The 12,464-nt window shown below is 42.4% G+C and overlaps 1 protein-coding gene across 1 annotated transcript; it reads right to left on the minus strand.

The window, feature by feature from the left end:
- Positions 1–233: 233 nt before the first annotated feature.
- LOC107637260 (polyadenylate-binding protein RBP45) lies at positions 234–4,304 on the minus strand. The gene is made up of 6 exons (XM_016340694.3): positions 3,771–4,304; positions 2,857–3,325; positions 1,182–1,237; positions 977–1,107; positions 787–883; positions 234–699 (listed from the first exon to the last, which is right to left on the minus strand). Exons 1-6 carry the CDS (start codon positions 4,044–4,046, stop codon positions 526–528), a joined length of 1,203 nt encoding a protein of 400 aa, XP_016196180.1. The 5' UTR covers positions 4,047–4,304; the 3' UTR covers positions 234–525.
- Between the last annotated feature and the right edge of the window lie 8,160 nt (positions 4,305–12,464).

Below are 12,464 nucleotides of genomic sequence, written 5' to 3' on the forward strand. Positions count from 1 at the left end.
CAACCATACGAGGACTAATACAAGCGTAACTTGCGTAAAATGCAACATGTATTACCCTAATAACAGACTTTAACAAAACTTCTCAATAAAACCTCAACAACCTAATATGCTGGAATTTTATCACACGACAATAGTTGGCCCAAGTCATAATCCATGTTGTTATAACACAATTTTATGTTCTAAAAGGTTATGGTTTGAGTAATAATTATGAGTTTCCTTTCAATGTAAATAAATTTTAGAAGTGAATTTTCAAATTATCATTTATGCTCGACAGAAGAAGAATGGGAACTAACCATTCAATGTAAATAAGTACTCTCCAAGCATGATTTGATACACAAGGTTTGCAACAAATATAAATCTTAATATAGCAACCATAGATAACTAACCAGAAGAAAAAAGAAGGAAAAATTAAAAAGGGAACAGAGTTGACTGGTTTTCCACGAACATAGAAGCACTGAAAATAAGTATTATAGGGATACATAATGGCAAGTTGGTAACAGAAAAATAGAAGCTGGGTTTGGCTTCTTAACTATATCCCATTTGTTGCTGCTGCTGCTGAGGAGGTTGGTAATTTGCATACCCTGGATAGCTTCCATACATGTTGGGGTCCTGCCCAGCGGGAGCATAACCATAATTTTCATAGCCCTGTGCATATCCATAATATCCACTACCATTCCACTGGTTTGGGTCGGCCTGAGTCTGAAATTATGCAAGTTCATGAATCAAAATCAGCAACAAATTACGACACATGCAGCTAAGACAACAATTATAGGCAAGTTTTATTACCTGTTTGTTTGAAGGACTCCGTCCCCATGAAAGCCTAACATTTTGGCCACCTAAAAGTGTTCCATTCAACACTCTCAGTGCCTCTTCAGCACAACTCCTGATGCATTAAAAATCATATCACAGTCAAGAGATTCTTATGCAAAAAATAATTTCACGCTCCACAAATACCAAAGTACCCAACATCAAATACCTGTCAGCAAATTGCACAAACCCACATCTCTTGCCGGATGGAATCTTCACATGAACTAACTCTCCATAATGCCCAAAGACTTGTCGCAGGTGATCATCTGTAACATTTGCATCCAAATTGCCAACAAAAATCTGCAACAAAAAAATAAAACATCAGAAAACAATAAGTAAGCAGAGTGGTTTGTATATTGCAAAGAAGTACGCACAGTTGTATTATTTGGATCATTCTCGTTCTGTGCCCCTTGAGGATTCTGGTATGAAGCTGCATGTTCAAATTACAAGTAAAGAAGATGAACCACATAAACACAGGGAAAGAAGGATAGAATTCAGTACGACACCCAAAACAAAAGCAGACCAAACAACCTCTAGTGATAAATGGCACAACTTATTGGCACAGCTTTGAAGAAAAGTATATTGATTGGCTATTACTAATGAACAATGAATTTAATGGTGCCCCTTTATTTATTCAAAAAATATGAATATGTAGATATAGTTTATAACATCAACAAACTTACTGGTGGCTTACATGCAGAACAACCCTTAAGATGGGAAAAGTTAAAACATTTAACTAACACCAACAACATAAGCAACAGATTCAGTTGAGTGCTTATATTGATAAACAACAAATACAAAATCAAATGATTCGATCCCTACATACACCACACAACTTCAAATACAACTATGCATAAATAGAAATAAAACACACAAAACCTAGCATTCGGATATTTAATTATTAAATCCAACACAACTATATACTATAAAAAAAAAAGACAATTAACAAGCATTAATCCTCATCGCATTGTATAATATATATATATCTCTCTAAAAATTTAGGTAAGAGATAAATAGCCTTAGTAAATTGCCAGAGTAGAGTGAACAAAATGGAAAAGGAGGCTGTGAATGCTTGTGTAGGATATAAAAACTACTTTACAAGTGACCTGTAGTTATGGACTTATACGTTAAAGCTGACAGACTGCACAATATAGAGAAAATAAAAACTTTAATTGCATAGCATCGTGCTGAGCAATAGAAAAGGATGGAATGGAGACAACACCTAAACACCAAGACTAAAAACCACAAGATACCACAATGCATAATGCATTCCTAGAAAATTAAAGCAGTAAATACTAGCACCTGACCATTTTTCCCATGGCTGGAGAAGGTAAAGCTTAATCATTTGGCATTAAATAGAAGAACAAAGAAATACAAATAAGTAAACAAGATCTGCTCTTGAATACGGGAAAGAAAGCTATAGAAGAAATTAAAAGAACTAGTTCTTCCAGTAAAGTAAAAGGAATTAAAGTAATGGACTGAAGAATAAGAATGGTGGACTTATAATATAAGTAAAAACAACTTGCACAATGTAACTGGGCTAAGAACTAAACCAACGAAATGAAATGAAGAAACTATAATTAGAATAGTGGCGAAATGAAGGCGGAAAAGAAAATGCCACCAAAAATAACTCGCGGTACATAAACGGATAACTGACCTACACAAGGCCATGCACTAAAATGGTAACCATTTCAGCTGAAATCAGTTCCAGGCTCCGGGATGACAGAGCCTCTCGACACCCTGCTTCGAGACAACAGGAGTTCTATAAGATTTTATTATTCTATATCATTTATTTTGCCCAAATTTTTAAAGGAAACTACAGGAAGAAATGTGTTTGGACTGTATATCTTCAAGAGCGTAACTGAAATTAATCATTAGTTGAAGGGTGTTAACATAAAGGATCCACACATGAAAGATAACTAGATACTTAAAGCCTTAAATCCAACTCAATCTTGGCATATGAAGGAAAACATCTCAAACTTTTCTGTAGGCAGAATATCAAGTAAGAATTTGAAGCAAAATGGCCAGAACACAACAACTCAGACAAACCTTTGTTGGATTGTGTGGTTGGGTTTTTATTAGATGCTGGTCCAATCCTCATGGGTCTTGTTGAACAAAGAACGCCCTGCATTTCCGTCATAGCTCTAACTTGCTCACTCTCATCTGCAAACCTAACAAAACCGTAGCCCTTTGTCCGCCCAGTAAGCCTGTCAATTACAACTTTAGCCCCCTTAACCGAGGAGTATCTACCCCTAAATGTCTCCTGAAGGTGGTAGTCCGTAACATCTGCAGCCAAATCTCCAACAAATATAGTGTAATCTGGACTATCGTCATGACGCCTCTCACCAGCGCTAAAGGTTGCCCAGTTCAACCTGAAATTCTGCCCGCCATTTGGCATAATGGTGCCATTGAATGTTTGTAGTATTCTCTCAGCAGCAGCACGGCTTGTAAACTCAATAAACCCATAACCCTCGGATTGACTAGTTTGCTTATTCCTAATTACTTTAACAGATGCCATCTGCAACCATACAAATATATAACCTTAATTTATCATTTTTACACACAATATAATGAGTAACGACACATATAGTCCATCTAAACAAAACGCTGTTTAAACAAAATCAAAGCTAATCAAAATCTCTACGGGATGGACAATTTTAAAAGAATTAAACCAAGATTCATAAGATTATGGAGCTTCAAAACACCAAAACCCAAATCGGAATAAAAAAGACCTATAATTGACATCAAAAGAATATAAATCTACCCGTTCTGATTCACATAAACGAAAAACAAATCCCTATTCTATTAACACGGCCGATTAAAATAATTATAATAAATTAATAAAAGCATGGCATAGAAATTGTAGTACATAAAAGTAACAACAACGGATAGGGCGATTTCAAGACACAGAAAGAAAAGTACGAACAAAAACGCAAAACAAGAGAGAAAGACGTTATATATACCTCGCCAGTGTGAGCAAAACAGGTGTAGAGGTAGTTCTCATCCATCCAGTACTGCAAATCACCGATCCACAGGGTTCGGACCTCATCGGCACTGGCGGGCTGAACGGGCTGGGAAGGAGGCACGGACTGTGTCGGAGCCTGGGCGGAGGGGGCCCACATCTGTGGTGGCTGGGCCTGCGGAGGCATCATCATGTATGGCTGCTGCTGCTGGTACTGCTGGTTGGGCTGCTGGGCCATGCTGGGTGGAGGAGCCATGCCAGGTCCGGGCTGCATCATCTTCTTCCTGTGCTTGAATCTGGAATTCTTGAGAGGAGAGAGAGAGAGAGAGAGAGATGGAGAGAGAAAAAAGGGGGAAGAGAGTGAGTTTCTCGAATGGGTGTGTGCTTTAAAGAGTGGTTGAGACTCAAACCCTAACCCCGTCCGTGACGTGTGGCTGGTTCTCTTTCTACTTTCTATCTTACCCTTCGCACAATTTTCTCAATTTAATTCATTCAATTTCGTTAATCTTATATATTTCGGAAATAAACCTTCTACAGGTTGGAAAAATATTCTATGGCAAGAAGCCAAGAATATATATAAATTCTTTTCTTTTGATACACGGAGAATCTTCAAGTGTATCTTTTTTTTTCCTTGTAATTATTGAAAATGATAACATAATAGATTAGTAGAGAAACAAAGTTAAAGTAAATTAATTAAAATTACTTTTAAACTTTTAAATATTGATTTGACCGGAAACTGATCTAGAAGTTCTGAGTCAAGAAGCAGAGTTTTTCTATAAAAACTTATTCTGTCATTTGGATGATGTTGATTTGGATTGCCTTGGTGATGTGCCTCTTCTTTCTCTGAATGGGGAAGCTTGTAATAACCTTACGGCACCAGTTACTATGGAGGAAGTCAAAGCAGCTGTTTTTCACATGAACTCTTTTAAAGCTTCGGGTCCTGATGGGTTTCAAGCTTTTTTCTTCAAAGAATATTGGGAGATCATTGGTCTTGATGTTTGGAAGATGGTTAAGCAGGCATTCTCTGGTGTTCCTCTTGATCCGAGAATGTTGGAGACTTTACTGGTTCTCATTCCAAAGGTTGAATCACCGGTATCTATGAAAGATTTCAGGCTGATTAGTCTCTGCAATGTAGTTTACAAGATCATCACGAAGGTCCTTGTTAATAGGCTTCGTCCTCATCTTGCGGAGATTGTTGGTCCTCTTCAAGGAGGATTTATTCCGGGACGAGGAACTCCTGACAACATCATTATTGCTCAAGAAGTCCTCCGCTTTATGAAGAAGACTAAATCAAAGAAAGGCACACTGGCCTTTAAGATTGATCTGGAGAAAGCTTATGACAGAGTTGACTGGAGATTTTAGCTCATACCCTTAAAAGCTTTGGTTTTCCTATTCTACACTTAATTTGATTATGAATTGTGTCACTGCTTCTTCCTTATCTATTCTTTGGAATGGGAGTCGTCTGAAGGGCTTTACTCCTAGCCGAGGTCTTAGACAAGGAGACCCTATGTCACCCTATCTTTTTGTATTGTGTATGGAGCGATTGGCATACTTTATTAGTCATCAGGTTGATTTGGACTTGTGGGAGCCGGTTGCTATTTCTAGAGGGGGACCAAGAATATCCCACTTAATGTTTGCGGATGACTTGCTTCTGTTCTGTAAAGCTACAAAGAGACAAGTGCAAAATGTGATGTTAGTTTTAGAGACTTTTTGCAAAGCATCTGGGATGAAGATTAATGTCGAGAAGTCTAAAGCACTTTACTCCAAGAATGTCTCTGCAATAAGGAAAGAGGTTTTTACTGGGGTATCCTCTATCAGATTTGTCCAGGACTTGGGCAAGTATCTTGGAGTTACCCTTAGCCATTCTAGGGTGACTCGTTCAGCTTTCAATGGTGTCCTGGATAAGATTCGGAGTAGGCTAGTAAGCTGGAAAGGAAGTTTACTCAATCGAGCTGGTAGGCTCTGCTTGATTAATTCTGTTGCTGCTGCTATTCCCACGTACCAGATGCAGGTCTCTATTTTTTCCAAAGGAATCATTAGTAAATTGGAGTCTATGATGAGGAATTTTCTTTGGAAAGGACAAGTTGATGGAAGAGGATTGAATCTTGTTAGTTGGAAGGTACTGGTTACTCCAAAAAAATATGGAGGTTTGGGCATTAGAGATCCTTATTGTGTAAATATTGCTCTTCTTGGGAAGCTAGTTTGGATTTTTTTCTAGCAGCCAAACAAGCTATGGGTCCAATTGTTGGATGCCAAATACCGATCATCTCTATATGACTGTTTTAGTTATCCTAAGAACAAGGACTCTCCCATTTGGAGGTGTCTTTGCAAGGCTTGGGAAGTGTTGAAGGATGGGTTTGCTTGGTGTATTGGAGATTTGAACCAGAATTTTTGGTTTTCTAGCTGGAGGAGAGAAGGACGGTTATCTAATGAGATGGATTATGTTCACATTTCTGATTTGAATCTCCGGATATAGGATATTTGGTCGGTTGGTAGGTGGCATTTGGATACTCTTTATTCTCCTTTATCTCAAAATTTGAAAGATAATATTCTCTCTTACAATCCAGATGAACAAGCAGGTCCGGAAGTGGGTTGGTATTGGAGTGGGTCTGCTGCCAAAGTCTATGACTCATGCAATGGTTACTTGTGGTTGTGTAAGCAGCTGTTTGGTTGGGAGGAGCGGGAGAATTGGCTTTGGCTTTGGCGTCAGCTTGTTCCGGAAAGCATAAGTTTTTGGCTTGGTTGTGCCTTAAGGAGGCTCTTCCTACTGCAAGTTTTCGCTTTAGAAGAGGGATGTCGTCATCGGATAGGTGTCCAAGATGTCTTTCTAGCCAGGAATCGGTTTTACATTGTATTCGGGATTGTCTAAAAGCTCAGCTTGTCTGGCATAGGTTGGATATTTCTTGTCATCCTTTGGATTTGAAGAACTGGTTCTTGTATCATAGCAGAGAACATCCGTTCAAGTTCTTTTCGGGACTTTGGTGGATATGGCGAGCAAGGAATAATGACATCTTTAATCCCATGAAACTTGGCCTCCAGAAAAAGTGATTTGTCTGGCATTAACTTCAGAAAAGGAGCTTAGGAATATTTTTGAATTACAACGTATGTCCCTTCCCTCTACTCTAAATGGTTTTTGGAATCCCACATCTATTGGTACTTTTAAGATTAATTGTGATGCTAGTTATTTTGGTTCGGGTGATAGTGTTGGTTTTGCTTGTGTTATTAGAGATTGTAATGGGAGCTGGCAAATGGGGTGTTTAGGAATGATTGAAAGTAATAGTATTCTTCAAGGGGAATTGTTTGCTATTTGGAGAGGATATCTCTTAACTTGGGATGTGGGTCAACGAGATGTTATTTGTGAGACGGATTGTGTGGAAGCATTTAATCTTGTTACTCAAGATGGTTTTGGGTTTATTGATCCACTGGTACTCAAAATAAGAGATATCATGCATTGGAATTGGCGGGTTGACTTTCGTTTGATTATGAGAGATGCAAACACGGTGACAGATACTATGGCAAAGATGGCGATGAAGTTACAACTTTCGCATGTGGAGCTTCTTTCACCTTGGGAGGAGTTTAAGAGTAGTCTTGAACGGGACTGTCCCTTTATTCAGGCAGTTCTTTATTTTATTTGTTTTGTTTTTCTTTGTTTAATTTATTTCAGTCACCAAAAAAAATATTGATTTGACCTCAACTAATTTACATTTTATATAAATTAAATTCCATGATATATCAGATTTTTTTTTACATTACCAAATTATCACTTTTTTTATTTTAATATGATAATTGGTGATGTGAATTATACAAAAATAGTAAAATTTTGTTATTTATGTATATATAGTTAACTGAATTTACAAACAACAATTTTTTCTTGGTTAATTTTCCCAAATGAATAATATTTTTAAAAATTGAAAATTAAAAAAAATCAATTCAACTCTCTCGCAAATTATATTTTTTTTAAAAAAAATAATTTGTTTCTGTACCGGAAGTCTTCGGTACGGGTTGAAAGATGGATCGGAAACTTGCGGGTCGAGGCGGATGCCGGATTATTTGACTGAAGCAGTGGGGGGAGGTACCTGCAAAGACACTCCGACGCTCAAGTCAGAATGGATCTGAGAGGTATAAGGTGTGAGGAATGGATGAATACCTGTAGGGACTTGGGTCCTCTTATTTATAGGTGATGGGAGTTATCTTATCTTATCTTGTTTGGCCAAGATAGGGAAGACGTTCGATTTCGAAAGTCGGTAAGGAGTTCTAGAGGGCCGATTTCGGGCCTTCTAGAAGAGAGGCGGTTTGGACCCGTGAAGCCGGGTTCGGGTCTACCCTTGGGTCCGGGATCCGAGGGCCGGATCCGTAACAGTTGCCCCCGCAGCGGGAGAGCGAGCAAGGTCGGTCTGTCGCTGGGAGATGTGGCTTTGACCGCGGGCTTGGTCTTCAGTTTTTTTCTCGGGCGGTCGTTTGGTTCTTCGCAGGGAGGTCGGTATCTCGGCTTTGGCTTTGATGATCGCGCTGAAGGTTCGTCTATCCGTTTTGGTCTGACGCGACTCTTCTGTGTCCACTGCATCCGTTGCGTTCTTCGAGGCATACTTTATTAGTTTCCTTTTTCGAGGGGGCATTTAATGTGAGGGGACGTTTTCCTTTTTTGCCCCTACGCGCCTTTATTGCTTAGGGCTATTTGTGTCTTTCGCTGTCCCTTTTAAAAACCGTTTTGGTTTTCCTCTTTACTTCCTTCGTTCGTTTCATTTCACTTTTCGCTCTCTCTTCTGAAGGAAACTATTCTTCTTTTGTGTGGCATTTTCGGTGTTGCTTTGAGGTGGAGCTTCTGTTTCTCAGCTTTTTCTCAGGCTTTTTCTGCGTTGTCAGGTTGGTTTTTCTCTGTTCTTTCTTGTTTTTCACTCTTGTGATGTTCGTTGTTCTGTATTTGCCATGCATTGTTCTTGCCATTTTCCTTTTTGTGCTGCGTTTTTTTGTTTTGGGTGGTGGTTTTCGTGTCTTGAAGGGGCTGAGCACCGCCGTGTTGGTAGTCGTGGTAGGTTTTTTTTTTTTTTTGCTTCTGCGTAGGGTTAGTAGGCTGATGGTGGTGCTCCTCCCTGTTTTAGGTATGCACCGGCGGAGAAGTGAGGGTGTGGGTGCCCCGATAGCCCCTTCTAGGGGCGTCCCCACTCGCTACACTTGGGTGAGTAGCGATGTGTGGGGCGTTCCGTCACGGATGACGGAGGATGATCTTCAAAGGCTCCGTGATCAGGGGGCGATTTGTGGTGGTGGTGATGAGGAGAGGCAGTATGAGCTCGTCCTCCCGGATGCCGACGAGCGCGTTTGTTACTTGAACCTCCATTCGCCCACTGTGCCGGACTGGATGTGGGCTTACGAGTCGATGTTCACTCGGCTCGGCGTGCGGCTTCCTTTTTCGCCGTTTGTTCAGGAGTTGCTGAGTCGGTGTTCCGTGGCCCCGTCTCAGCTTCACCCGAATAGTTGGGCAGCCGTTCGAACTTTTGAGCTTGTGTGTCAATATCTTGATCTTCCGGTTTCTGTTCCTGTCTTCCTTTTTCTTTTCTTATGTACTCTTCCGTCTAAGGAGGGGAAGCATAAGAAAGGGTATATGTTGTTCCGGGCTCAGCCTCATCGCCGTATTTTTGGTTTGTTTGAAGACTCTTTCCATGGTTTTAAGAGAGAGTACTTTAAAGTGCGCCCCGCCCAGGGGCATCATCCATTTTGGTTGTCGTTAGAGGGCGTGCGCCGGTTTCCGACCTATTGGAATTTCCGTGCCGGGCCGTCGGTTTTGACTAAGGTTACTTATGATGGTTTGTCTCCCGAGGATAAGGACATTGCCAGTGTCTTGTGGCATTTGTTCGGCGAGCGCTCGTTAAATCCTCGAGACGTCATGGGGGACCCTGAGGCTTGTTGGACGTATATTGGTGTGTGGCTGTCTCTTTTTCGGTTTTCACGTTTGTTTTTCCGTTTTTGTAACTTGAATTTTCTTTGGTTTCTTTCAGTTGAGATAGCTGGTGATTTGACTTCCCTGGCGCGGCTGAAGGCGGCGATGGGTCGGGAGGAGGGATCGTCGTCTCCTGCTACCCCTGTCTCTAATCCCGTCGTGGACTCTCAGGCTGTTTCTTAGGAGGTGGTTTCGTCGGGGGTGAGGGCTGACGCTCGGGCTTCGCCTGGTCCCGTGAATTCGCCTGAAGTCGTCATGGTCACGGATGCCGAGGCTTCTCAGAAGAGAAAGAGGCCTGAGGAACCTAGCAGCGAGACTTTTGAGGAGGAGGGTGCTGTGCCCAGTGTGATGGATCGATGTTTTGATGCTTCGGGGTTCATAGATCAGCACTTGATGCCTGGTACAGAGCCGTTTTTTGATGATTGTGATGTTTCGTTCCAGGCTAAGTCGGTGTATCGTGCCCTCCTCCGATCTGCTGTTGTTGTTCGGAAGGCTGAGCCCGTTATGGCTCAGGTTGGTTTGTTGGACAAGAAGCTCCGTCATTCGCAAGCTGAGGTGGCTAAGTTGAAAGAGCAGCTCGAGGCTGCCAAGGTAGCGAAGGAGAAGGCAGTGAAGTCTTTCGAGGAAGCCGGGGAAGAGATCCTCCGTCTTTCCGAGGTCGAGACTTCGCTTCTTTCCCAACTGGGCGAGGAGCGGCGACGGGCTTCTGACGCGGGTTCTCAGGCTGCTGTGCTTCTTGGCGAGCTGGAAGTTTTGAAGGCCGAAGTTGCTGCCCTGAAGAAAGAAAAGACGGAGCTGTTGGTTGATGCTAAGGGTGCGATCGCTGCCACCGAGGAGACGATTAGGGCCCAGGCCTTGGTGTTGGCTCCGGGTGTGGACGTGTCTGTGATGGGGGCTTTCAAGACCGTCCATGATGGCCGAATTGTCGACCTTGAGTAGTTTTATATCTTGTATTTTGAATTTGCTTTGAACTTGGTTTTTGCTTTGGGTATTTGGTTGGCCGTGGGCCGTGTAACCGTGAACTCGTAGTTTTAAACTTCGTTTAATGATTTTTGGGCCATTCGGGCCTCTTTTTGTATTCCGTTTTAAGCTGTTCTATTTTTTATTTTGTTTCCTTTGTTTGGGGTGAGCGGACCGTCGCGAGGTCGGTTTTTCATGGATATCCGTATTTCGGGCCTGGGGGGTGATCGGTCCCCCAGTGGTGGCCGTGTTTTTGTTCTGTATTTGGGACACTTTTAAAAAGGAAAAAGAAGATGGAAATAGCTTAATGGAATTTTATTGATGGTTGGGCCTCGTTAAAACCCTCCGTCTATGGTGGGAAAGAGTACCCGAGATTGTCACTTAGGCGAATTCTGAAATTTAAAATTGTAAAAGGGAAAGATAAGTAAAGGAAAGACATAATATAAAAAGGGTAACCTAGGGAGGTCGGTCTAAGTGTAGTAACATCATAAGTTGGCGGCGTTCCATGTCCTTAGGACTTCGTCGCCATTAAGCCGTTCGAGCTTGTCTGCTCCCTTTCCGATTACAGCCTTGATTCTGTATGGTCCTTCCCAGTTGGAGGTGAGTTTCCCTTCTCCTGGGGTTAGGGGACCGATGTCGTTTCGTCGTAGGATGAGATCGGCAGTTGCGAATTCTCGTCGGATTACTCCGTTGTTGTATCTTAGGCTGATTCTCTGTTTTAGGGCTAGTTCTCTGAGATGGGCTATGCTTCTTACTTCGTCAGTGAGGTCTCGTTCTGCTTCTTCGTCGTTACCCCCGATCGTTCTCCATGGACTAGGGTCTCCTATCTCTACTGGGATAACAGCCTCTGTGCCGTATGTTAATCGGAAGGGGGTTTCCCCGGTGGCTGTTTGGGGGGTCGTGCGGTATGACCATAAGACCGATCCGAGTTCGTCCGCCCATAGTCCTTTGGCTTCGTCGAGCCGTTTCTTGAGTCCTTTAACTATTATTTTATTTGCGGATTCCACCTGTCCGTTTATTTGGGGGTGTTCTACTGAGCTAAAACGGTGGGATATGCATAGTCCTTTTAGGAATTCTCTGAATTTTTTGTCAGCGAATTGGGTTTCGTTGTCCGAGATGACGATCTCAGGGATCCCGAATCGGGTGATGATCTGTCGCCAGAGGAATTTTCGACATTGGGTTGCCGTGATAGAGGCCAGGGGCTCGGCCTCGATCCACTTAGTGTAGTAGTCTATGGCGACGATGAGGTATCGGAGTTGGCCGGGTGCCGTGGGAAAAGGTCCGACAAGGTCGATCCCCCAGGTGCTGAATGGCGCTCTGCCGATATGATAATGAGCTGGTGTGGGGTTGCTTGGTGGATATTGGCGTGCCTTTGGCATTTATCGCAATTTTTTACTAGCTGCGCGGAGTCCTGGATGACCGTGGGCCAGAAGTAGCCGGCCCGAATGACTTTTTGGGCAAGGGTTTTACCTCCGACGTGGTGGCCGCAACAACCTTCATGGATTTCGCAGAGTATGTACTCCGTGTCCCCAGTTTTGACGCATTTAAGCAGGGGTTGCGAGAAGCCGCGTTTGTATAGTTGTCCTGCGACGACTGTATAGTTGGCGGCTTCCCTTTTTGTCCGTTTTTCCTCTTTGGGGTCTTCGGGTAGTGTTTCTTTGAGGAGATATTGTATGATGGGGTAGGTCCACGATCCTTGGTGGGAGAGTGTCAGATAGGCGTTAGCCGTCGTGGATATGGACGGTGATTTGACGACTTCCTGAATTAGAGATTTGTTGCCGTGTCCTGGTTTGGTGCTGG

This window comes from Arachis ipaensis, chromosome B1 (genome assembly GCF_059453495.1).
Source record: "Arachis ipaensis isolate K30076 ecotype BB chromosome B1, ASM5945349v1, whole genome shotgun sequence".
In the NCBI taxonomy this organism is placed as follows: Eukaryota; Viridiplantae; Streptophyta; class Magnoliopsida; order Fabales; family Fabaceae; genus Arachis; species Arachis ipaensis.